Raw genomic sequence first — 26,986 nt, forward strand, 5'->3', positions numbered from 1 at the left:
TTTAAATGACATTTCCTTTGTACACTTGAGTGTCGTTTGTAATAAAATTACAGTGTCTGTCAGTTAAAGCATTGGCTGCCAGGTTACCGCTGGCTGACTCACTCAACACTCCGACCTGCAGCTTTGCAGGTTGGAGGAACAGTCGGACACATTCAGAGCCAAAAACAAGAGGCGATTTCCTGTTTCACTTTGGGTTTTATGTAATCATTCTTTTGTGTTTTATATGCTTTATTGTTTGATGAGTAAGAATCAATAAGATTCACACCAGAGGCAACAACACAGCGGACTGCACTGACATTTTGCAGTCAGTCATGGTCCCCAGATGTTGAATCCTGCTTTTGTGATGTTTTTTCTGACTTTCTGTCTTGAGAGCGATTGTTTTTGTGGTTTTGAATGAAATTTCACAAAAACTAGCAGATGGCTAGGTTGATAATGATCATGAAATTTGGTTTGCATATTTATTTTCCCCTCAGGATGAGATGTAATGACTTTGATAATCCTCTGTCCTCTCCTTTAGTTTACAGGTGCCCAGAATTTTTCCCTTTAAGGGCCAAAACTGACACTTGATGGTGGGCCACACTTGTTGAATAAGATGTGTCCCTCTGTCCGCCACACTCAGATTATGAAACAAAACCAATGGGAATAAGAATGATTGTATATATCTAAAGGGCATTTTTATCTCACAACAAACAGTGAAAACACGATATATCTTCTAGGTTTTTTTATTCAGTTTATTTTTTTTTCCTTAAAAAAACATCTGGTAAGCCAACTTATTTAGAGCTGTCATCAGGTCAAGATTACAATTTGTCTAATTCTATGGTTTATAACTTTAGAACTAAGATGATCAGACATTATCAATTAGCTCAGAGAACTGCTGTGACTCTGACTGTCTTGTTTAGATAGTTGTAGCAGTAGTAGAGCCTGACCGGCCGATCACATATTGAATATCATATTGATATTTGAATGTTTTTACATCTGTAACATCTGTATCAGCATCAGACCCATGAATCCAGCGTCGTAGTAAACCCCCTCCCCAACAGTTTTCACACAATTAGCTGTCACACTTTCATTTTACACCAGACAGGTTAAAAGATTAAAGATTAGCGAAGAATTACGACACAGTCCGTTTTATAACAGCAAGAGTGCCCTGCCAGACCCAGGATCAGCGGGAAAGCCCTCTGATGGAGGATTTACTGTTCCATAAACAGCAGCTATGGGAGTCAGAACAAAAAATAAATAAAAACAAGATAAAGCTTTCATATGATCATAAATTAAAAATGAGACATCTGGCGTCTGATTGAATGCAGTGATCTTGGCACAGATAGTTCTCAAATTGAGTCCAAATGTCAGTTTGTTCTTTATTGACTCTCTCTCTCTCTCTCTCTCTCTCTCTCTCTCTCTCTCTCTCTCTCTCTCAGCTGTTTGGATGGATGCTTTCACAGCCTCCTCCTCCTCCTCCTCCTCCTCCATATCATCCACTTCAGACAGTTAATTCAGAAATAAATGCTTTATGTTTCTCCCATGGATCCTCATGCATCACACTTTGACACTCTTCTTTCTTAATGACATTCAGCGCCTCCTCTTCACTGCAGATATCAAACTGTTTGCTCTATTTTATTGCTATAAGGTTTTCGGGGTCGGGGGGGGGGGTTCTCGTGTGTGTGTGTGTGTGTGTGTGTGTGTGTGTGCGCGCAGCAGGAGATGGGTGGAGCGGGAGGCGGGACGCGCAGATGGAAAAGACGCACGGCTCGTCCATTGGACCAGACGCGCTGTGGGCGCATTCAAGACGCGCCTACCGAAGCCTAAAGACTTTTTTTTTCCGGGACAGGAGACATGAGGTTCCCAGACACCTGTCAGGAGGACTACACATCCAACAGCTGTATGTGAGCCCACAGGAGGAGGCTGCGTGTTTTTTTTTAAGCCATGGACGCGCTCTCGTCGTTATCATAGCCGCTCGGTTGATCAAGTTCATTCTCGCCTTTTTTTTTTCTTCGCGTTATCCTTCCTGTTTTGTTTTGGGGTTTTCTCCTGAGCCGCATGAGTTCTCCGCTGTTTCTGGGTCAGCTGGTCGGGGTCCCGTTAGAGATAATGCACCCCACCATGGAGAAAGACACGACCTACACCAAGATCTTTGTCGGCGGGCTGCCCTATCACACCAACGACGCCTCACTTCGGAAATATTTCGAGACTTTCGGGGACATCGACGAGGCGGTGGTGATCACAGACAAGCAGACGGGCAAATCCAGAGGATACGGCTTTGTGAGTTCATTCAAGTCGCTTGTTCTTTCGGGGGGAATAAATGAGCACGTGTAGAGTTTAAATTAAGGTTTAATCAGCTGCTCGGACTTTAATTGGCTTGTCACGTAGGTGAAAACACACTAGATCACATCTGTGGCCGCAGCTCATCAGTTTAAAGCCGTAAACTTTATCTTTGTGGTTAATAGTTTTTTTGTTTGTTTGGTTTTTTTGGTTGTTTTTTGGGGGGGGGTTGCTTGTACCTCCTGGTCATCTTCTGTAGGGTGTTTTCTTTTCCTTCAGGGCCTCTGGAGGCTGCACACATACACACACACACACACACACTGCCACTTTGTTCCAGCAGCAGACATGCTCAGTGTGTCGGGTGGTGGCAGTCACATGCTTGAAGCATGAGTAGCAGATTATTTCTTATAAGTGTGTCATCAATTATCTCTGCAGCCCCGAAGTACGGCTGAGTAAACAGTATGTAAGAGCACATGGGGGGTTAGTACAAGGAGGGGTTACACTTGAGTTGGCTGGTAATGAGCTTCTGCATCTGTGGACAGATGTGTCGTCTTCTGCTGTGAGACAGAGAGAGAGAGAGTAAAGGGGGCAGAGACCTTGGTCACAGAGGTGTGACATGTCAGTTGGCTCTGCAAGATAAGGCTGCAGTACTTTCATTTAGACTTCCTCCCACACAGCCCTCCCCCGCCACTCTCTCTCTCTCTCTCTCTCTCTCTCTCTCTGTGCCAGCACGGTTGTTTGTATGAGTGACTGTGAGTTTGTGTGATGGATTCTGTTGGTGTGTTTTGGATCGAGATGAAGCAGTTCAACTCAGCTCTGCCTCTGCACAGCCAGCGAGGCCGGTCAGCTGAGGCAACCTGTGTGTGTGTGTGTGTGTGTGTGTGTGTGTGTGTGTGTGTTTTGAGTTGTTTTCTCCACCGTGATCATTTCATCCCTGACCCCCCATCATCAACACTCTTCACGGATAAGTCCCCCCCCCCCCAAAAAAAACCCATTAAAGTCAGTTTTATGTTCATACCCGTCATGGTCCACAAAACATTTCTGGAGCGTCACGGCAAAACATTCTACTTAACACCTGAAGTAAACGGGGACTCCTGAAAGAAGGACATGATATGGCTCCATACAACTCGTCCAGCGTGGTCCAAGACTCCGGAAGCCGAGGGTGAAAACTAAGATTTTATGTCATGGTAATGTTCATCGAGTGGTGAGACTGAAAATGTGCAGTGCTGCCCTGTTTAATTAACACCTATTTACAGCAAAGACGACATGAAGCCTCATTCAAATCCCTTGGCTCGCCATTTTCTCTTGCTGTAAACCAGAAGTTCTGCCAAATGGACGAGTTGTTGGGAAAAAAATCCAAATCTGGTGTAATCCAAACTGCAAGAACCCAATTTGATTTTGAAAAGCTGTTATTTACACCCTTGACTTGCGGTGGGGCTCGGACCCACCTGTGGGCCATTCAGTCAGGTGCATGCTAATGCCTTTAGCCTGTTAGCTACAGTGAAGATTTTGGCATAAAAAGGTTGTAAGTTAATGTCTTTTCAAATAAATTTGGGATATCAAGGCTTCCATTGACATGGATTACCCTTGAGCTGTGTGGGGCCATTTAGTTGTAGTTGGTTTTTTTTATGATTTAAAACAAGTTCCCATCCACTTCAGTTGTTTAGGAGAATGTGGACTACGAACTTTCACCTGAGTTTCCACTGGCATTAGTGTGAACTTTCCTTTTCGGATGAACAGTTCCTTTAATTCCCCGCGGCAGCTTCTTGAACCTCAGCGATCTCAAACCATCCGCTGCCTCTGTTTGCACAAGAGTCAGAAGTCTGATGCTGCGAAACGAAAGCAAGCGTGGCAGTTTTGCTTTCAGTGTCCCATTTCTTGAAGATGGACTTGTAGTTTTCCTCATATACTGAGTGTAGCTGCTCCGTGTGTGTGTGTCGTAACCTTCGCCACCCCTTCTGCTATCTGCCCACTCTTCAACTCACTCCCTCAAGGTAGATTCCTGCATCTCATCCTTTCAGCCCAGTCTGAAAAAAAAACTACCTCCTACACTAGAAGCCTTAAACCATGATGATTTCTGCCTTCATGAAGTGGAGTCAGTGTCTCCTCACGCATTTAGAAAAAAAAAATGATTGAATCATTCAAGGACAGGCAAGGGCAGCAGCTTCCTCAGGGCCGCCCTGCGCTGTCTGTTGCTTCATCAGTGCACTCACGTTGAGATCACTCCAATCCAGACTGAGCAGAGAAGCTTTCACATGCAGTCATGTACAGTAGATTAATCAGAGTGATGTTAATGAGAGCGATGCTGTGATTCTATCAACAGGTGACCATGGTGGACAGGGGGGCAGCAGAGCGGGCGTGCAAGGACGCAAACCCCATCATCGACGGCAGGAAGGCCAACGTGAACTTGGCGTACCTGGGAGCGAAGCCTCGCAGCACGCAGTCAAGTAAGTCTATTAGTTATTTGGATCTACAGCTTCATATCAGCATGTTGTTTCAGCTATGTTTCAACCGAATAACTGCAAACAATATGTTCATAATGTTCATTTAAAGATATAGTGAGTAAGAGTTCTGCCTTAAAATGTCTAAAAAAAACAAGACCTTTGTTTAGTTGTTTAGTTTAGTGTACGTTCATGAGTATTTCCTTCAATGATAGAATCCACACGTTTACCCAAGGTAACAGTGCATTTAATTTGGTATCCTCTCGTTACAAATTCACACAGTGTGGGAATGAGACTAAACGTAACGTGAGTAAAACTGAGACATTAACTCGTCCTTGAACATTTGTACCCGAGTCATGTCAGATAGATGTTGTGTTCCCCTCAAAGCCGGTTTGATCACAGGATCATTTGTGTTAAGTGGTGTTATCATTCCCATGAGCAAAAAATGTTCCCCAAATAGCCAGATTACTTTACTGTTTGTCAGCTTTGAGATTGCAAGCAACATCGCAAAGCATCAGTGTGTATCTGTGTGATTGCATTCACTCAACTCAGCACTCACCAGAGAGATCGGTTCTCTCTCTTCTCACAAAGATTTCTGACACAACATCGACACTCGATAACCGGGGTCACATCTGCGGATCGCTGCTGCAGTCAGGTTTATAAACAGGAGTGAAGAAAATCCGCTTTTCGGTCCCAAAAGTTTAACAGAAATCTCTGTATCCTCCTGTCGGCAAACAGCTCCAGAAAAGTGGAGAATCCAAGGTGCCTCCAGGTGTTTATTCCTCCAGGTCTGACTTTCTCCTCCAGAGCTAGTCAGTTCTGAGCAGCTGAACAGCAGCCATGTCCTCTCACTCAGCAAATGTCCTTTTTCTTTGTTCTGATAGAGAGACCCCCAGCAGCAGAAGTTACATATCGTGCTGGTGATATTCTACTTTCTTCTTGTAAACAAATCTCATGAAAATACCAAAATAAACGCTGTTAATCTGTCTCTGGGTACTTGCTACTTACTTCCCTACAAGAGGCAGCAGAGATTTAATATTTAAAAACAGGTCACAAATAAATAGTTATCCTTTTGAAACAGGCAAAAAAAAAATCTGCTTAATCAGCTGGGATGTGTAGTATTTAGCAAATGTTACTGAGTCAGGAGTAAATAAGCGCATTTGTCTGGGGCTATTTTCAGCTGTGGGATTGGTGTGCCAGTGAGTATTTAAGGCATCATAATGGTTTATGTGGTATTTGAATAACTCCCCGTGTTCTTCGCTGTGTGAAGTAATTATCTCACATAGCAAGTTGCAGCTTGCATGTTACAGTCTGGTGAAACAGGCCCCAGACCGATGCTTTAATTCCAGACTTTTTCTAAAGCAATAAACAGTTTGATAAAGAACTGTAGTCCACCAGAGTAAACGCGAGTTGTTTAATATTTGTTTTGGCCTGAACTCAATAAACTCCTGTCCTTTTTCTTGTTGGGTGCCACTGTCCTCCAAACTGAGGTTTCATTGACGATGTATGAGGATTTTGAGAAGTTGTACTATTTCATGAGTGGGGATTTCAACCTCTGTCGCGTGTAACTCTGTTCTGAGGGGTGAGGAGGCACCTGAAAACAAGGTGTAAGGATAAGAATAGGAAATGGGATTGAGCCAAAGATAATGTATGTTACTGTCAAATGGTAAAGCTTTACATGAACAAACTACTGTATGTCCTGTCGCAGATTAAACCCAGAAAACAACCAGAAAGGATGATATGAGTGTTAGCAAATGACAACGTTGATTAAAACGTAAAGGCAGCAGAGCCGTCATCAACTATTAACACCAATTATTTAAAAAAAACAAGTCTTAATTATCTTATTCCAGCTTTTGAAATGTGAATATTTTCGTCTTTCTTTACTCCTTAATGACACTAAACTGAATATATTTGGGTTGAGAACAAAACAAGACATTTGAGGAAGTCATCTTAGGCTCCGATTGACATTTTCACTATTATCTAAAATTACAGAGACCAGTGAACTAATCCACCGACTGAGAAAATGATCAATGCATGAATCAATAATGAAAAAAAGCTAGTTGCAGACCTTGTCTTTAGCAAGTTGACACAAATGGGAATCCACCGCTGCCTGGACCACATGAGATAAATCTAAAAAAACAATAAATACATGTACAGATCTGAGGTCAGCGGGGTTAAACATGTTAAACCACTGGTATGCTCCTTGAAGCCAACTGTCTCTGCTCATTCCCACCATGCATCCACTCATTGCGTACTTGAGTTAACGCACAGCTTTCATGCCGCTGGGCTTTTTCGGTGTTGCCCACCAGCACGCGCGCACACACACACACACACACACACACACACACACACACACACACACACACACACACACACACACACACACATGCATCACGCTCCCCCTCCGACGACTCGGTGCACACCAGACCCTGACAGCAGCTTTCCTCCCGCTGCTTCATTTAAAGCTCGCTGGCTGAAATACCATCGAGTGTAGGTGTGATTGACAAACAGCGGCGCCAACAACAACTGACTGTGTGTCTGACTGTATTCCACGGCCAGCGCTGCGACGCAACTCCCCAAGCATGCGGCTGATGGGAGATGGCAGCGCTTGGTATTTTGTTATTGTGTGTGAGAGAGTGCGGGGAGAATAAGGGAAAGAGGGGATGGGACTGTTAGGGAATAACTGTCCCTTCTTTGTCCTGGCGGAGAAAAGAAAATGTGCGTTCAGATGTAGGTTTGACACAAAAGAGAAGCGCTGTGGTGTGGTGAAAAAGGAGAAATAAGAGAGGAATGACTTGCAGGAGGAATGTTGAAACGAAGTCAGCGGAGGGTCAGAGAGGAGGAGGAGAAGTCTCTCCTTTCTTACTCAGCCTCAGCTGATTCCCTGTGAACTCCGAAGGCAGCGAGGTCACAGATGTTTGCGAGCGACCGAGTGTATCATTATTTGCGTGAGCGTGTCGAGCGTGTGTGTGCGCCGAGGGAATAACGGTCGGTCTCTGACACCCCCCTATACATGCTCACATCTGAGGCAAAAACAAGCAGAGTGAATAAAAAGGAGAGAGTCTGTCCCCGTCTGCCGAAATATCCCTCATCATGGCTTCCCTCTGTTTTTCTCTGTGACTGCAGGTCTCTCTGTTGGAGTTCAGCAGGTCCATCCCACGTGGGCTCAGAGGCAATACGGGTAAGATGGAGAAGAATCAATACCTTTATTTCCACCTCTCTCTCTCTCTCTCTCTCTCACCTGCTGCCTCCACCTCCTCAAAGCAATGCATCTCCCTCCTCCGTCCTTGACATTTCTGAGCACTCGGTTCAGCGCGACTCTGCGATGTGGAGCCATTACAGAGCAAAGAGCGGCGCTCTTCTCATGTCTATATCTGTGCATTGTGTTTTTGTGATTCGTCTCCTGTTTTCCCTCTTGGTCTCTCTCTGGTCCATTAAACACATGAGCAGCTCAATTCTGAATGTTTCGCTCATGCATGACTTGAGCTTTGCCGAGGCAACAAGCCATTTAGTCAAACTTCCCTGCGTCTCTTCTCTCTTCTCTCAAACACACTCACACAGCCATTACTCTTTTTTTTTTTTTTTTCCAGAAACATGCCATTCATATCTATTTAATATCTCTTGGGTGTATAAGGCTGCTGGATCCCAACCTGGGGCGCAGCAATCCTGCGAGGGGGCACGAGCTGAATTCATGGTTCAGGGTTAAGGGGATACAGATGTAGGTTGGTCCTACAGCAGCTACTGTAGCAGCTACAAGACCTGTGATTGGTCCGCTTTCCCCAGATGCTCGTGGCAGATGCTGATGTTGAGGAAGTTGAAGAATGACTCTCAGTTCTCTTCACAGCTGCAAACCTCCTGTTCACCACGACCACCACCATCATAAACAAAGTACATTAGTACAGTACAGTAAATGTACAGTAGTACATTTGTAGCCTGCTGTCTCCACACTGTAACCACTTGTGAATAAACACAAGTTGGTGCGACACAACCTGATCATTTGGGAAACAAGCTAGTGTAGCATTCAACATCCAAACAATGAACTGTAAATCAAAACCCGTGATGAGCGTGTCTCCAGCAGAACTCTTGTTAACAGCTTATATCAAATAAGGTAAAAGATGAGGAATAAAGATGCTTCTGTGGCTACTCTTTAGTTTCTTCTTGTGGGATATCGTCTAGTTTTGCCTCTCGAGGCTTAAGCAGTCTGAGGCAGAGCCCTGTTCATTCCTGTCAAAGCTGCTTAATGGCACACGAGGTTAAAAAAGTTTCACATGTTGTGTCTAAAATGGCCCCCGATCTTCCACAGAGCTTCCTGATTGGCTGTGCTAGACTTTCCAAATCTTAACGGACCAAATGGATCAAATTCTGATGGTTCGATGAGTCATTTCCTGGGGAAGCTATTAAAAAAGCTGCAATCAAATAACCAGAAAGTAAACGCAGATGTTGGCCAAAGCACTTCAACAAAGGAAATCAAGAAACTGTCCTGTGTCAAACATCCTTTTCACGATGTGAGCTTATGAGGAACTGTGTGAGAAATCATGTGATGCTGTAGATTCATGGTCTGGCTGCTGTGTAAAATTGGCTTAAAATGCTGGATGCTGGCGCTGATCGTGGAGGGCTGGATGTTAGACAGCATGCCGGTGCTCCAGGAGCAACAGAGGCGTGATAGTGGGCCCTTTTTACATACGTATCAGGCAGTGCTTAAAACGGCAATAACAATAATTTACCTCGCCTGTTCTGTAGCAGTTAATCTGCTCCGAGGATAAGGAGCTCCCAGACCTCATTATCTCCCCTATTTGCAGACATTTTCATTTGCCGTTCGACTCTGAGTTACCTGCTAACTGCCGCTAGCTGCTTTTGTAAATCCTGTGTTTGTGGGCCGCACACGTAACACGTGTCGTTGAAACCTCAGTCAGTTCTCAGTCAATAAAGTGTTTGTTTTTTTTAGCGTTAAACTTATAGTGAAAATGTTAGAAAATTATTTAATTCCCCTTTAATACATCTAATGGTGTTCAGTAGGGCTGCAACTAACAATGACAGCTCATTAATATACCTCAGCATCAACAATGACCCTCCATTCTGCCTTCTCGTGTGTAGAAGAGGTCAAAGAGCCCTAACGTGTCTTGACTTGACTTTGCTGGATAAATCAAAAACAGCCCCTTCTGTCTCGTTCTTTTATTCCAAAAGAGTCTCCCGTTTGATTTTCCAGAAAAAAACGGACGACATCAGTATCCGTATAAATTCCCTGAATCACCTTGTTCCACATGTAATGCAGCGCTGACTGTCACAGGAGCTGCTGGTCGTCTCTCAGGATCTTTTTTGGAAACTCGCTGTAATCCACATGTGACGGGAACTCGGCCTCCTCCGTCCCGTCTGCCAAGCGTCTCGCTGTGTGAACACAAAAAGGAAAACCTTAATGAGTCAGTTCCTGAGTGAAGCATGGAGGATGATTCATTCCCAGGGCCCTCACAGACAGTAGAGCAGCGAAACAAACACATTCATGTTGTGTAAGAACACTTGCTTCAGGTTGAGTCAGATATTCTGCGTACGGCAGTTGTTCAGGTGATCTTAGACGAGGGCGACCGGTATCACAGCTGACTGTACTGGGTGTGTGTGTGTGTGTGTGTGTGTGTGTGTGTGCGCTGTTGACTGCGTGGGCATTTTCTCAAAGTGAATTATCAGCTATTTGGGAAAAAAGGTTGCTTGTTTTCTTTTCTTGCTTGTCCAAAAAGACTGGACCTTGTGTATATTTCAGAGGTTTTTCTAGATGCAGTGTTTAGGAACAGACGTCTTCCGCTTTGACTCTCTGCAGGCTGACAAGTTCTGGTCCTGCGGCTACAGAGGAGTCCATTAAAAACCTCAACTGTTCTGAGAGCTATTAATATTGCAGCCCTCAATTTCTGAATGAGTGATGAGGGAATCCAGGCCGACCCAGATGAGTCTGTGAATGAGTGATGATGGCTTGATTGAGAGTCTCGGTGCAGAGGGAGTCGATCTTTTTAAACTGCCTCCAGGAAGAGTCGCAGCTTTGACACCTCGCAGACTGAAACAAAAGAGGAAAACAACATCAGCACACACACACACACACACACACACGCTGACTAACTAACACACCTGTGAGGCAAACACACACAGGAGGTGGCACTTTGTTCATCAGCATGGAAACACCTGCAAATACAAGAAATAACATGTTTGTTACAGGTGTGTCTTTAAGCTGGAGGATTTGCCGCCATTTTCTTTTCTGTGTCATCATAGTTTTGACATTTTGGGGTGTCAGTGGTGGGTTTTCTGCGCAGATTTCTGATGAATAATGAAGTCATTGAGGAAATAATCTGCAGCTTGACTATTAAATCAAATAATTAGTAAGTCCTTTTCTAAACAGCACGGTGACATGATTCCCTCAGTTGATGATTAGCTGTTATAAAGCATAAATAAAACACTTTGGTTTGCTACTTTGTTAGCTGCCAGCCCCTTTTTTAAAAAACTGTGTTCCCTTTTAACTTGCAGTCGTCCTCAGGGCAACTAATGATTTTATTTTATGATTACTGATCAATTAAAACGTCTATAAAATGCCCCAAAAAACTGTGAAAAATGCTCATCAGAATTTTTCACAATTGCTTATTTTGTCCAGTCAACAGTCCAAAACCCAAAGACTCTTCACCTGCTACCAGAAATGACAAAGAAATTCAAATCCCTATATTTAATAAGTTTTACCCAGGAAATCTTTAATTTTTTTCTTTTAAAAATTACTTTAATCAAAGCAGTTTGTTTTAATGGACTAGTAGATGAGTGAATTTCTTGTAGTTCTGGTCCTGAGTCACATCTCATCTGAGGCTTTTATTTTGAAGGGATGCCATGATGTCAATTTAGTCTGTAAAATCTGAGAAAATGGTAAATAGTTAGCTCAAAATCTTTGAACCTGAGGTGACGTCTTCAATTTGCTTTCAATTTTGCTGCTTTTAAAAAAAAAGAGAAATTAAGCAAATCTTCAAGACATTTCTGTGTGTAGCCAGTTGGATCTTGTGTGTTTGGATTTTGTTCCATACAAGGGGAGTTAAAGTCATAATATCACGTCCTTTACTGTTCTGATTTGTATGCTTCCTTTCTTTTTTGAGTCTCTCACGAATGAATCAAGTGCAGAGCTTAATGGCTGCAGTCCTCCTTCATCAGAGCTGCAATGATGAATCTACTAGTCAATTGAATGAAAATGTAGTGTTTCCTACAAGATGACAGGAAATTCTGAGGAGCTTTATTCACAATGTTTTCACATTTTATAGAGTAAAAGGTTAATCAATTAATCGTGAAAAGAATCTGCAAATGAACAGCTGTCATGAAAAAAATCATTAGTTCTTCCTTCAACAAATCGTTTTGTTTGCCGTCCATCTCAACAGTCTGCGGGGGAGAACAACTCATTTATGATTCATCTCGTGACCCTGGGTCAGCTTTATTGTTTGATGTTGTAGAAGAAGAAGAAGAAGCGATACTAATTTTAGAAACAACTTTAACCTCAGGAGATCTCAGCACAGCACAGCTGCAACATGTGGGGCAGATTCACTTTTTTTCTCAACAGGAAGCTCTCTGTTTCTGTCTCTGTCACGTTTGTCTCTCCACCTACATATAAACCCACCAGATCTCTTCTTCGTCTTCGAGGAGACTCGAGGTAATATTGACTCTTTAAACGAATCGACGAGAATCTGTGGTTCGATTCCTCTGGATTAAAGAGCAGACGCACGACACAAAACACAGCCCGGCAAATCTTTATGTTTTTCTGTTCTTGTACATGCACAGGGCGCATCTGTCAAACTCGGATCCCTCCGCTCCGAGGCTAGATGTTTCTTTGACATGATCAGTATGACTGCAGTCAGAATCAAACATTTCTTGGCAAAGTGAAGGGTTTTTATTTTAAGAAAGACTTCAATGTACAGTTTCGGTTTTAAACCGGACTCTGCAGCTGGGAGCTTTTTGCAGTCGATCACAAAATGTCCGTTGCGCTGAAATGTAGTGTGTTAATTTTCTTTCTTATCATGCGATTTTTGTGGTCAGACACACTTACATATACCAGGAATTCACGTGATATTACAGTACAAGTAGTTTTGGGTTGTGATGAAAACTGATATTTCAAGGATGACAAACATACAAAAGACGTGGTTAATGAGGTCAGTGTCGACTCCAGCTGATGGTGTTTTGAATCAGATTCCAATAACAGAAGTCTGATAAACTAAAATCTTGTTCTAAATTCTCACATTTGAGAAACTAGGACCATCAATCATTTTGTATTTTTGCTTGAAACGTAACTCAAACATGTTAATTAGTGCGGGTGTTATCGGAGCTCTGGGTTGGTAAGTTTCCGATGGAGCCAGGTTGTTTCCGCCCGCTTCCAGTTGTTTTGCTGAGCCTAGCTAACCAGCTGCTGCCCGAGTCTCCACATTTTTCGATATGAAAGTAGTGTCAAAGTGTCAAGCTATTCCTTTAACTGTAAACTCCTTGTTGCTCCTGTGTCTCCTCCGCCCTCACAGCTGCGGGGCTCTCGGGGGGCTTCAGGGTCACACATGGCTTCTGTCTGTCAGACGCTCCCACACTGAGCGGCAAATAACAAAGATAAACTCAAACAAAGCGCAGCTCTGTCTGCTGCTTCGGTGTATTTGCTTTAAGTTTTAAGAGGACAGAGGACGGGCTGATGCCAAATGTGGCTTTTAGGTACAGCTGAGTTGGGGAGGAGGAGGAGGAGGAGGAGGAGGAGGAGGGTGTTCTCATTTGAGGGGAGGGAGGGGGGGACATCTGTCGCCCATGGCTGCCTGCTGTCTGCCTTTAGCACCCAACGTCGGCGCTTGGCAGAAGTGAAATTTCGTGTTTTTTTTCTCTCATAAAACATTCTGGTGTTTATTTTTTTGAGTGAAAGAAAGGAGAGGAAGGGGATGGATGTGTGGTGAGGCTGTTGAAGGTGGAGGAGTGGCGGCAGCGGCAGCAGTAGAGGTGGTGGTGGTGGTGGTGGTGGGGGTGCTTCCTGTTGAAGCAGTGGAACAGAGGTGGGGGAGGAAGGGTGGAGGGATGACACAGACTAACAGCACACCTGTGGTCGGGTGTAGTTGTGGCTGGGTTCAGTGAAGCTTTCGGGGGGCCGGTGGCAGACGTGACGCTGGAGCTCGTCTCTGTGTGTGAAAGGCGTTCATGGCGGAGTGAGAAATGAAACACGTCTTCAGTACGCTCGCACTCCTCGACTGTTCTGTCTTGATTGGTTTTTTTTTTGCTTCCTCTAAATGATCTCGCTGTCTCTTTCCTCCTCACTCTCAGCCTGCAGTGATGACTCCCTGTCTGTCGAGGGGGTTCAGGTAGACAGGGGGAACCCTCAGGTGTATAGCTCTCTTACCCGGGGACCCAATTAGGAGAGACACTTCTGTCGGATGTAAAAAACCTAATTTGGAAAACATGAAAAAAAGGTCACGTTGGAGGCTTTTCACAGCGCGGAAAGCTCCCATTTTGTTCAGCTGTCTGTTAAAAGATGACACATGTTTGATCCGCATTTGCATCTTTTTCACTTCCTCTTCAGCTTTTGTTGATTTGTGATGGGAATTACAAACTCATCTTTTGCTACCCCAGTTTAAGAGGTTTGTCACAGAGTTTATCAGTGTTTATCAATGACTATAACTTCTGTACAAACTGTTAATAAATGGGTGATGACGCAGTGTTGCATTTCTGCAGTATATCTAGTTATTTATCAGCATACACACATTTAGATCCCTCTTATATCTCGCTTCCATCTGTATTGTGAGTGGTTCAAATTGGCCTGTCACTCCTGCTTCAAATGACTCTGTTTACATGACAGAGCTATATGTGGGTTGAAGTTGTGGCCATTGGATGGGAAAGTATTAACAAGCCGAGCTTGAAAGAGAGACTGAAGTTAAAGATAGCAAAGAAGTGACTACTGTTGTATTTTTAGTGGCTTCTGGTCGGTGCTGCGCATGTGCAACTCACAACAGAGACGAGACGGACGCGAGATGTCTCACTCCTTAAAAACTTCCATCATCAGCTTCAGAACAATCAGTCAAAATGTGTAATGATTAGGACTTTGACTCACCACTAACTCGATATTTCTGGATATAGTCCAATTCCAATCCTACTGATTCTTCTTTTTCCGGCGCATTTGTGATGATAAATGTGACTCACAAGAAAATAAAATAATAATGGGAGACGAGTCAATTGACCTCAGTGTTTAAAAAAACCTGCATATTACTCTCACTGATATATTCTTCTGATAAATATTTTTTTTGTTTTGTTTATTGTAATCCTCAAGGTGGCTTGTTAACAGATGTTTATGTTCCCAACTCAAGTATAGTCCCATGGGTTTGCTTGGTAACATCTTATGACCATGTTGGATTTCTGACCAAACCTGGAAAGAGGCATTACTGGGAGGGTTTGAAAAAACAAGTTACATTACTTTCAGTTACTTTTGGATTATCTTGATAACAAACGTATGCAAATAATGACAAGAGAAAAGAAATCTTAATAAGGAATACAGTTTCAACTTTTTTGCATCCTGATTAAGTAATCCTGTTACTTGTACATTGTTACTCCCCAAACTCCCCGGTACGTACTTACACAAAGACAAATAACCCAATCTATCTATCTGTCCAATTTTGGCACAAAGAATTTATTGAGATTATTATTGATAATTTTTTTGATTGTTGAAATGATCAAACACTCAGAATCTCGCAAATATATCAAACTACATTGTCCATACAACCTCTTGAATCAACATGAAAAGCATTTTCCCTTAACACTGTGAGCGGCTGTCACTGTGAGGCAGCTGCAGTCACATGTGAGGTTAAATAAACTGCTGCTTACTCATAGATTGATAAAAGTTTTATCTTAATCAAACATCTGCTCTTCTTCTGGTGAGCTTCTGTCAGAGCCGGATGTTTTGAAATCCTTGTTTAATCTGCAGCAAACGCGAAACGAGTGAAAGGGAAATTTGAAATTATTTAGATCATATTACGCTGCGGCCACAATCTGAGATGCATTGAGATTATCACGGTTTAGAAATACGTGGACACACGTTCCCTCCACATCACACGGCCCTGTTTGTTTTAATAAATGAATTAAATGTCTTTCTGTCTTGCTGACGTTAGAGCTGAGTGTCCAGCGCTGATGCTGGCCTTTCTATCTCTCACCCTCCCTCAAGCCGTGTGTGTTTATCGAGAGAGGACGGAGGGTCATGTGTGTGCGCCTCCGCGAGTGTGTGTTTGTCTCTTTGACTGACTCACATCCCTGATCTGAACTATTAAAAGCGTGCCTGTCCTTAGGCATGAGGGATATGATGGCTGATCCTTCACCTCTCAGCATCTCACCCCCCCCACCCCCCCGTTCCACTCACAACCTCGACCTTAAAAGAGAAAAGGAAAACATGCAGATGTTCTCGGTTTATTTCTTTTGTTTGATTCAGCTCATCCCCCCTGTTTTATCACACTGCCTGGTTCTGAGGAAGGACAGTGGGAGGGAGTGCGAGAGGAAGCTGGCTGTGAGGGAGTAAACCCGGAGAGGGGAGGGAGAGTCTGTGGAGGTTATTCTGCTCTCATGGGTCTGTTAGTGAGCGTACACCCATGCAGCTGCGCCAATTAGCCCTGAACCCCCTTACTCACACACACACACACACACACACACACACACACGCACACACACACACACAACTTCATCTAAGCTGCTTAACTGACTGCACACATGTGTGTTATCCTCCCCTTCTTTCTTCCTTGCATGTTTTATGTACTGTATAATGTACGCGTGTTTGACAGCCAGCAATGATGCTGAGCACTGGGAGGAATGAGGCGAGGCGCAGCTCCCTCTCGTACGATGCCGCTGTCACATTGGATCAGTCAGGCCGGCGCACAGGCAGGCAGGCAGGCAGGCTGGCAGGCAGCGGCACACAGCCGTGGGAATGACACTGCACTTCTGCTCTGGGAGAGACTGACGGAGAGCGAGCAAGGAGAGATGAGATACAGAGGGGTCAGGGCGTTATTAGCTTCAGCTGTGCTGTGACTTTCTGTGTTGTTGTGAGTCGTTAGTCCGCAGGTTTTGTCGTCTTCCGTGGCGCTCTCTCAGCCACAACGCCCTGAAAGTGTCTCAATCAGCTTCGCAGTTTTTCGTGGCTAAAACACTTATTTCACACAGGAGATTTCTGAATTTCTGTGTTTGTTGTGTTTGGGTTTAAAGTGGGACGAGGCTCAGCTGGAGATCGGTGATGTCAGCATATTTCTGTGCACCGGGCAGAGTTCAGGACGGTTGAATCATGACAGTTGTGGTGTTGTTTGCCCCTGTTGCCACGGCTACTGCTGTTCAATTCTTCAACCACGCGTGAACCGCGCCGAAAATGATCTAAAAAGGCAGATCAAATAGACACTGTAAGTGTTGGAGTGTTTCCCGGGAATTATTACCATTGGCGCCACCGTCACAAAGACAGCGTTATCAACATGGCCACACCGAAAAACAACTGAGAATCCCAATTTGACCTTGAATCCAAGATGAAAGTGCTTCCCAGTTCCTTAATACAGCTGAAGCACATCCTCTGCCATTAGCACGTGTGGCATCCTTTCCTGTTTGATATAGAATATAAAATGATCAAATGAAGTTTTCTGTTTGTCTAAAATATCTCTAAACTGTGACCAAGGAAATCAGACCTATGTATATTATACAATTAGTGCATAAATGATGCAACAATTTAAATTTCTATAATTTTGTTACACTGCCATCACAGTTTCTAAAACCAAATCAAAGAGTATGTTATGAAGATTATTGTATAGTACAAACTGTGTACAATCAGTGAATACTGAGGAGTTGGTGTCAGTGTTTTCAGGCTGTAGGTCGTCGCCAAATCCAGGTTGCAGGGTGCAGTAACAATTGAGTTAGTGTTAGTGTCAAGATCTTGACTTTTAATAAGATTATGAGATGAATACAGCAAATCTGTCCTCTTTCCTCCTTAATTTAATTGTTTAATATGTTGTCGGGGGGGACATGTATCTGCTTTGTTGGCAGAGAGTTGAGAGATGAAGGTATTCGAGTAACAAACAAGAAGATGTCTCTCAGCTGTGGCTTCACATTGATATGAGAGTGTGAGTCTGTTCCTTAATGTAGAAGAAACCTTTTTTTGAAAATTGTCCGGATTCTTCATTATTGTCCGGATTCTCCGAATTACTGTCATCCTCAGGCATATACAGTTACATGTGTAGACAAGGCGTTTTCTGTCCTGACAATGCACTAAAAAAATAATAAGAACATAGTGTCGTTCATAATATTCCACTCAAATTTAGTAAGATTTAATTTGGCTCCAATAAAAAAAAAAAACAGGCATATTTAGGAATTCATCTTTTGAAGCAATATGTTTTTTGTTTTTTTTTATCCAACCTCTAGATTAATTTAACAGAGATGTTATTTTCTGTCCTGACAATGCACCAAAAAATAATAAGAGCATAGTATCGTTCATAATATTTCACTCAAATTTAGTAAGATTTAGTTTGGCCCCAGTAAAAAAACAAAAACAAAACAGGCATATTTAGGAAGTCATCTTTTCAAGCAACATGTTTTCTATCCAACCTCTGGATTAATTTAACAGGGATTTTAGGGATTAGAAGAGGTTGAATAAACCTAAATTAACATATGGTCAATGCAGTACATCAGGCAGTCACAGTGGTGTGTGTGCCTTGTGTGTGTTGTGTACACAGCAGAGTGGGTGTGAACGGGCCCCCTGTCCCACTGTTTGTTGTGTAATCACACCCTGATCTGCTCCTGCTCTGTTTAGGGGTAAGCAGCAGCAGCAGCAGCAGCAGCAGCAGCAGCAGCAGCAGCAGCTCGCTCTGATCGCCTCCTCAGACTCGGTGACAAGGTTACTGTCAGGTTAATGGGTTTGACTGTGGGCGCTGATCACGGCCGTGTGAGTGTTGAATACTGTCATGTCCCGTTGTTTTTTTTAAACTTAAGCAGCATAACCTAGTTCCTGTGATATGATCGCTGTTGCTGTTGCCAGATGTAACTGAGGCAGTTCAGGTTAAGTGGGCAGCCTGAGGCAAGGGCATGAGTGAATACAGGAGGACAGTGGAGCTCTTCTTTCCCTCATTATCGCCGTGGCTCCGAGTATCAACAGCCACGTACGCTGCATCTGTGGTGGCAGGTCAGGCAGTGAAGACAGAGACAGCCCTGTTTAAAGCCAAAAATCACGTAAATGAGTTTGGCGATCGTGATAAAAAGTAAATCTCGTTATTTGGCGTTTCATTGTTAAATGGGTGATATTTCATTTGGAACAAAGCAGGAGGTTTTTTTTTAACATTTCTCGGGCAGTGTGCTAATTAAACTATAACACAGGGGAAAAAGGTCTATTTTAAGGCAACGGTGCTGATAATTGCTCCTAAAGAAGGAGCACATGCCTTTAAAAGGAGAAGAAGCAGTAACTGGAGAAACCGTCCGTTTGTTTGTGTTAAAACACACGACTCCGACCCGACTGTGTGTGTCTGTCTCTGGTTACTGTTGCTGTTTGTCACACTTAGTCTGATCTAATGATCTCACCGAGGACGACCGAGTGACGACTATGAACAAAAATTAGATTTTGATGATGTTATCTGATGCTCAGACACAAAAAGAGAATACAGGCCTTTATGTGTAAATGTATTAAACACATTCCTTGCGTCAAACACGAGATGTAGAAGAAGCATAGCTGGAAAAACGGCTTGAAAACAGAGAATAAATGAGATTTTTAAAAAGTCGTTTATATTAATACGTCATTTAGAGTCATAAATATAACAATATAAAAGTACCAAAATGTGTGGGTTGTTGGAAATGCATTGATAGTTTACATTTTGTATTTTGAAATGGTGTTGAGCTCCTAATGTGATGTCTTAGGGTGGTTAAAAGTGAAATCTGGCATTCAGTGTGTGGAGTTGTGTGTCAATGAGCATACATTTTATTTTCCTGTACTGTCAATACTGGAACTGAAGGTAAGGCTTATTTTTCACCACAAATGAATCATAATAATTTTCTTTTTCTTTCTTTTTTATTAGTATCCATTTATCTATTATAGGTAAAAAATATCACATAAAAACTAAAAGAGAAAGCAAAAGAGCAACACAATCCCCTGTTCTGTATAAAAAAGCAAAAGCAAAAGTAGAAATCAGAGGAAGACAATATAACAGAATAAAAGCCAATAAAACACAAAATGTCCTTATGTTATATAAAACAGATTACAACATGTAAATACGAATAAAATCAATACAAAGACGAAACAAAGACAACATAGCATAAGAGGATTTAGCTACAGGTAAAAGAATACATTAAAAAGGTTAAAAGGACAGACTAGGGCGACCTTTGGCAACACACTGATAAGCTTTTAAAGTGATCAGTACAATGTTAAAATCAAAATTGGACAAGGAAAGAAGCCAGAATGATGGAGATGTGGTGTCATCTGCTATAACCAGAATAAACACAAAGAATGCTGCACACCAGAAACGACTGATAACAAATTGAATAAAAAATATCTTTTGCTCGACTAACCAGTTAATAAAGTGACCTTTTAATCTCATCCTGACCCTCGTTCCTCTGTCTGTCCAGACTCGCCCAGCAGTACGTCTACCCCCAGGCCTTCCTCCAGCCCAGCCTGGTGCTGCAGTCCCAGCTCAGCCCCACAGCGGCGGCGCTCACCTCCCCTTACCTGGACTACAGCTCCGCCTACAGCCACTACGCCCCCACAGGACTGGAGCAGTACCCCTACACTCCTTCACCGTCGCCCTCTGCTGGCTACCTCAGCTACAGCTTCTCCCCCGGAACCCCGGGGCCCACTCTCACTGCATCCCCGACCCCCCCGGCCGCCATCCATCCTCCTCTGGCCGCACTCACCACCATGTCTGCCGCCCCGCAGGCCTTCCTCCACTACCCTCTGCACCAGCCCGACCGCATGCAGTGAGCAGCTCCGAGCTGCCGAACTGATGATTCAAAACAGCCTGACTGTTGACCTGTGACATCATCAGGATGAGACTGGATTAACAGGGAGAGTGTGATGTAATCAAAAGGGCTTTTAGACAGCACTCTCATTCCTGTTTTTTTTATATATATATATATATATATATATATATATATATTATTGTTGTAATAGTTGATGAAAATGTTCTACTGCTACCATCATCAGCAAACGATCTGAATGTTTTTCATAAGAAGTCAGGGACTGGAACGAGACATCGTTTCTCTCTCGCCCCTGAACCTCAGCGCTGACGATGGAGGCGGGCTGACTGCTGGAGAGTGGATGGGCACAGACAAACAGAAATATGTCTGTTTGACATGATGCTGCGGCTGCAGTTTCTCCAAAAGTCCTGAGATGAATGCTGGACATCAGCCAAGCTGAGAGCCAGTTCCTCTCTCAGAAAACGCAGGTCCAATTACCTCCTCTGCAAGGTTACCTTTCTGTCAAGGCCTTAGCTCTCTCTCTCTTTGTGCACCCTGGTTCAGTTTGTGTTTGTCACCTTTACTAGTCGCTCATCTCAAATGAGCAAAATGTTTATTGTGTTCCCCTTTGTTCCTTTTATCTACCGCTGGCAAGTCATTACACAGTGATAATCACAGAATATGCAATTGTGATGATGGCGTATGAGCATGAATAAGGTAGACAACACTGGTATTATGGTTTTTTTTATTTCTACTGTTCGAACATTACCCCAGAGAAAGACTTTGTCAACACTTAAAACACACCAGTCATAATGAAATTCCTGCAGATGCTTAGTGATGTTTGGGGACTGTTTGGTTTTATGATAAATTACAAAATTGTCAATACATATCAAGTAAATGTGTTTGGATGTCAAGATGTATGTTGTTCCTGAATATGTGTGAGTGTATTTGGTGTCTGTTTCCGTGTGTGTGCGTGTGTGTGTGTCAGTGAGTGAGAGACAAATAGAGCGAGGCAGTATACGCCAGTGTCAGGACCCAGCTCCTCTCCCAGCCCATTGTACTGGTCAGAGTTGTTTCTTTGTCTTTTTCTTTTTGTCCCAGCTGCAGAAAAAAAAACAAGACAGAAGCTTGAGCGATGATACTGGAGTCTCACGGTGCTGTGGCACCAACTTAGTCCTCATAAACCAAGCCATACATCACATTTAAGACAAATATGCAAAATAAAAAGGAAATGTTTCTAAGATGTGTGGTGGGATTACTGTCACTGTAGGAAACAGCTGCTGCATGACACTACCAGGAGCCCGGAGAGTCACACATGAGTCACATAAATCATTGACATTTTACTGATTGACGGGTGAAAGTGTTCAGATGAAGGCCAGGAGAACATCTCAGATGATTAACCAGCAGCTGCTCTGTGACAAAAGTGAGACTGGTGAAACGGATTGTGACAAATTGTGATTTTCTGTCTTTTTGTTTTTCTTGTACACATTTAACAAACACCATGTAATGTGTTAAATAGGCTGTTAGGTGGATTTTATATCATTTAAATGGAGCCAGACTAGCTGTTTCTTTCCTCTTCCAGTCTTGATTCAAAGATAAGCTGACCGACTGCCAGCTAGTCACACACAGTGGCAAGCTTCTTCTGACAGAAAGCTTGAATGCTGTGACACATGATGTCATAAATATAGGAAATCTGACAAATTGTTATCATTTCACAGCATTTCAATTGATCAGCAACTTTAAAAGGTGGGTAATGGAAACCTGGCAGGACAGTGGGCCATATTTTTAGGTTAAACATCATATTTTAAAACACACAGCTAACCAGTGGCATTTTTCTGGGCTCAAGTAATTGTGTACAAGATTTGAGAGAATATAAAAGTTATGTCTTTTTTATTGTATTGTGTAACATTATCAAACAGTAGTTTTAGCTTGGAAGTAGGTTGAATGCTAACATTATCAGTTGCTCAACATAAGCTAATGTTTACCCTGAAAAATGACACAATGTCCATTTTGCATCAACTTTTTTTTGTAGCTGATCAGTCAGGAAGTGGTGAACAATTTGTCACATTCCCTACATGTTCAGCCTTGAACACAGCATCACAGCACTTGCGCTTCCAGCCCTGAGAGTGACTTCAGGGGAACATGGCTGCCGTGTGAACATGGTCTGTTTTATTCTTCTCATCCGACTCTAACAAGAAAGCCAATTTTTCATTTTCACTCCAACATGTCAAACTATGCTTCGTTCAGTAGATATCGACGCTGCCCTGAGCTGACATGTAATGGTCTGTAGTCGCTAATGTGACTGCGCCGTAGGATACTTCTCTTTCCCAGAAAAGGAAAAGACCAACAATATTCAGTATTTCTGGTTTTCGTAACCACCAAAACCAACAAAAGCTTTCTCCTGCCTGTCCATACTTTAAAACCACACCTGCCAGACTTTGTCTCTCAGCCCTGAAATGATACATTCCTACTGTAAATCTTTAAAAACAGTAAACAAACATAAAGGTTAAGTAAGATCCTGAACAGCTGGGTACTCAACTTTCCTAAAAGAGGAGTAAATATTGTATTTGTTAGGGATCTTCAGCTGTGGACAGATGCATATTTGGTGGCTCTTGTTACTTCTTGCAGCAGGATGGCGTGTGTGCTCTGCTCAGATCAACCTACAGTGTCCAGGTCCATCATAATGAAGGGATGAGTCACCGGGCAGTAATGTGGCTCGCTGATGATTGCTGTAATACAACAACGGAGGTCTGATTCGGGATTTTTCTCCACACTCGATAGCAGAATAAATTGCTGTTTTGACCCCTTTTTTTTCATGGGATTTGGTGGCCATAAGAAAAATGTGGAACATACCAGATTTAGTCTGCAGCTGTCTTTGTTCTGTCAGAGCTCTGAAGGTGGGGTCGCACCAGTTTATCAGCTGTTCCGCACAGGAACAGACGACATCAAAAGATAAATGACAAGTGTCGGTTTTAAAACTAATCTTCTTATCCAACACCAGCAATAGTCCGCCTATGGGTGAAGCCTGTCTTACCCGAGTGACCCCTCCCTGAACAACACCTCCCTCAAAACTAATGTGCACACCATTATTTCTCTTCAAACACCAGGAGCTGTTGCTTTTTGGTACTTCTCTGGTCCAACAGTCCTTAGGATTCCCTCGACTAATTCATCTTTCAAACGTGAGTTCAGCATGTGCTCTTTTCGCCCTCTTCTGGCCGAGTTAACTTATTGCAGCTCACAGCAACGCCACAAAATGTAAAAGAAGACAAGAATGACGCAAAACTTGTATCAAGTTTTTTTTTTATGTTTATTATCATTGAAATGTTTATTGAAACGCCTTGTGCTCCCAGTAAGGATCAAATAATAAAAGGAGACTCAATGTAAAGCTTGCGCAGCCGATCTGCAGTGAACAGACCTACTATCAAAGTCTGGAATACGACATTTCCTTTTGTATTGCGCTGGTTCAGAACAAAAAAAAAGCAGATGGTTTATGTAAAAATGAATATCATAGCAAATACCACAGTGAGGGGAGGAGAAATGATCATGTCTTAAAAAGTGATGACAAAATGAACACAGTTAATGGTACGAAACAGGAGAGCGGTAATGAAAATAAAACGAAATAAAAAGTACTGTATCTGCAATCTTGATCTCACACACGCACGCACACGCACACACACATACTCACACGTATACACACTCACTTGCAAACACGCTCATACGCACGGGCAGGCGCACACACATGCACACGCTCACTCTCACGCACGCTTGCACGCACACATTCTGCAGAAGGATATCACGCACACACGAACACAAACCCACAGATAAAATGTAGTGATTGAAAATAGTGAAACCCTGGTAAACTCTAATGGTATCATACATCCACGTCCTGTGTCTGAAGTGCAGAAAACAAAATGAACCTAGGAAGAAAAAAAAAATGGAGATAAATTCAGATGAATAATGAAAAGCATGCCCATCTTCACTGGTCTAACCCAACTTTTAAACGACCACAAACCCAGAGTGTTGCCCTCTCTACCCTACCCAAACCCCAACCTCCACCCCTTAACTCCACCTTCACCTTCCCCGTGCCCTCTTAACCTTCTCATATCATACCCACATCCCCGCGTCACCCTCATCCTGCCCTCGGTCTCACCCCCTTTCCGACACCCGCCTTCCTATACACCTCTCTGATCGAATTCGGGGTTTTTCACACTCCTCTGAGTCACAGATGAAGTTGACTGGAAGCAGGCGGGTGGAGGGGCGAGACGAGGCGGCTGCTGGTTCAGGCTCTGGTCACCATTTATCAAAAACACAATGTTCCTGTTCGGAATACAGAGTGAGGACTGGGGGGTAGAGGAGTCTTGTTGTGTGTTGAGGTTAGAGGTTGTGAACCTGTTTGCGTCTCGGTTTTTACAGTGGCACTGGAGTTGTGTGTTAGTCTAGATGTGAGTATTTGGGTTAGTCTTGTGCGATGTTGTGTGAAGGCATGGGGGGAGGCAGTGGAGGTGGGGTTGGCGTAGCTCAGGGCCTTGTCCCTCATCCCTTGGCCCCAGTCGGAGAAAAGGGGGCAGGTTTATAGGGCTTGCGTCTTGAGCTCGATGGGCTCGCCGCGGGTGTCCTGCTGGGTCTCGCTCTCTGGGGGCCGGCTGCCCTTCAGTGTGGCCAGGCGCTCGGACAGACCTCTCATGCGTGGGAACAGCATGAAATCGTACAGGAGGGCGCCCATGGCACCTCCTATCATAGGCCCGACCCAGTACACCTGCGGGCAGCAAACATCATCGGTTAAGACAGTGTTCACTTCAGTGCTGAGGCTGACGTCTTCAGTGTGATCTCAGGTCTTACCCAGTGGTTGATGAAGTTCCTGAAGAGCACAGCAGGGGCGAAGGACCTGGCAGGATTCATTCCAGCACCGGTGTAGTACATCTACAACAACATACTCCTGTTAAAGCACTGTGTTGTTGAACGACTGATTCTTGTTTAACACCTACGTTTACTTTGAGCCTCACCCCCATGAGATGTCCGATGGTGACGGAGAAGCCGATGGATAGGGCGGCAGATCCCAGGCGTCCGTTTCTCCTCTCATCCGTCACGGCGAAGATGCAAACCACAAGCTGCATGGTGAGGAAGACCTCCACAGTGGTGCCCATTCCCAGACTGATGCCAGGCTGCAGCTGGAGATATACAATGTGGACAAAAACATATTTGTGTGAATTAAAGAAGTCATGTCTTCAAACTGAAGATGATTATAGATATGGTTTGTGGTATCCTTGGTTTTAAATGGTCTGGGTAGACTTATAAAACATTCTCGACTGAACTGAACCTGAGCTGACACCACTTGTAGAATCCATCTTGCCAAATTTAACTTCTAAACTCCAAAATGTATTGCATTGCTAGATTTGTATTCTTAAACATCCACATTGGGTCCTTACCGTATTCATTGCCATGTTGCCTCTCATGTTGCCAGGTGTGACCCCGTAGAGTACAGCAGCCCCAGCTACAGCACCCAGGCACTGGGCGGCCATGTAGAAAATGGCACGGAAAAGAGACATCTGTGAACCGACAAGGTAGGCAAAGGTGACAGCAGGGTTAATGTGGCCGCCGCTGATGTGGCCAATGGACTGGATGAGGGTGGCAGCTGCTAGCCCAAAGCACAGGGCCACATGAAGGACATGATGAGGCCCGGTGGTCCAGCGCAGGGCAGCACCCATGCCGAAGAATACAAAGAACATGGTCCCGAAGAACTCTGCGAAGACTGCCCGCCAAAAATTCATGGACCGGAACTCCCACATGGTGACTGTTCGCTTGAGGCTCCCCACCAGATGAAGAAGATTCTTTAAAAAAAAAGTCAGAGTTTGGAAAAGGTGTACCTTTTCAGTCCTCTTCAAATGCCAAAAATAACAAAAAAATGTTCTCCCTTTTGAAGTCAGCAAAGTCAGCTGACCAAAAAAAAAAACGCTCAGTGTTGATTCAAAGACAAAAACAGGATTTAAGAACGTCAACGGACGAATCCACTCGACAGATCTTTACCACCTGAACTGGGTTGGTAAAGTCAACTCAGCTGCGTTCGCTTGCCACCTCTGTCCACCTGTCGCAAAGACATAGGTGTGAGATAATGTGGGAGTGTGGGTGGAGATCTCAGGTGGGTGAGTTGTCAAGAGGAGGTGGGCATCAATGCTAAAGGGGTGTTTCTAAAGTAGAGACGGGGATAGACAGAGTGTCCGGTGGACCTTTTAGCCTCTCTGACGGAGGGGAGAGGGCCAGACAGGGGCTTTATAATACCCCCCCAGGGGCCCCAGGTGACGCCATAATCCCCCTGTAGGGCCAAGGGCGGGGGGCGGCAATGCTGGACATCCTAAATCAAACAAACTTAACCCCTCTGT

At 43.7% G+C, this 26,986-nt stretch overlaps 2 protein-coding genes across 5 annotated transcripts; one reads left to right on the top strand and one right to left on the bottom strand.

Annotated features, from left to right (window-relative positions):
* The first annotated feature begins 1,743 nt into the window (after positions 1 to 1,743).
* On the top strand, positions 1,744 to 21,852 carry LOC119023160 (RNA-binding protein 38-like). Its single transcript, XM_037104882.1, has 4 exons — positions 1,744 to 2,259; positions 4,583 to 4,706; positions 7,827 to 7,881; positions 20,283 to 21,852. The coding sequence occupies exons 1-4, from the start codon at positions 2,038 to 2,040 to the stop codon at positions 20,632 to 20,634; spliced, it is 753 nt and encodes a 250-aa protein (XP_036960777.1). The 5' UTR covers positions 1,744 to 2,037; the 3' UTR covers positions 20,635 to 21,852.
* On the bottom strand, positions 21,341 to 26,395 carry LOC119023158 (lens fiber major intrinsic protein-like). Of its 4 annotated transcripts, XM_037104880.1 has the most exons (7): positions 26,036 to 26,395; positions 25,613 to 25,777; positions 25,449 to 25,529; positions 23,644 to 25,365; positions 23,463 to 23,529; positions 23,274 to 23,338; positions 21,341 to 21,710 (listed from the first exon to the last, which is right to left on the bottom strand). In XM_037104880.1, the coding sequence occupies exons 1-4, from the start codon at positions 26,393 to 26,395 to the stop codon at positions 25,180 to 25,182; spliced, it is 792 nt and encodes a 263-aa protein (XP_036960775.1). In that variant the 3' UTR covers positions 21,341 to 21,710; positions 23,274 to 23,338; positions 23,463 to 23,529; positions 23,644 to 25,179. The 4 variants fall into 4 exon arrangements, with proteins under 4 accessions (XP_036960775.1, XP_036960776.1, XP_036960773.1 ...); XM_037104881.1 differs by lacking the exon at positions 23,274 to 23,338; XM_037104878.1 differs by having other exon boundaries at positions 23,229 to 23,338; positions 23,463 to 25,365.
* Between the last annotated feature and the right edge of the window lie 591 nt (positions 26,396 to 26,986).

The sequence above is a fragment of the Acanthopagrus latus genome, chromosome 7, assembly GCF_904848185.1.
Source record: "Acanthopagrus latus isolate v.2019 chromosome 7, fAcaLat1.1, whole genome shotgun sequence".
Classification (NCBI taxonomy): Eukaryota; Metazoa; Chordata; class Actinopteri; order Spariformes; family Sparidae; genus Acanthopagrus; species Acanthopagrus latus.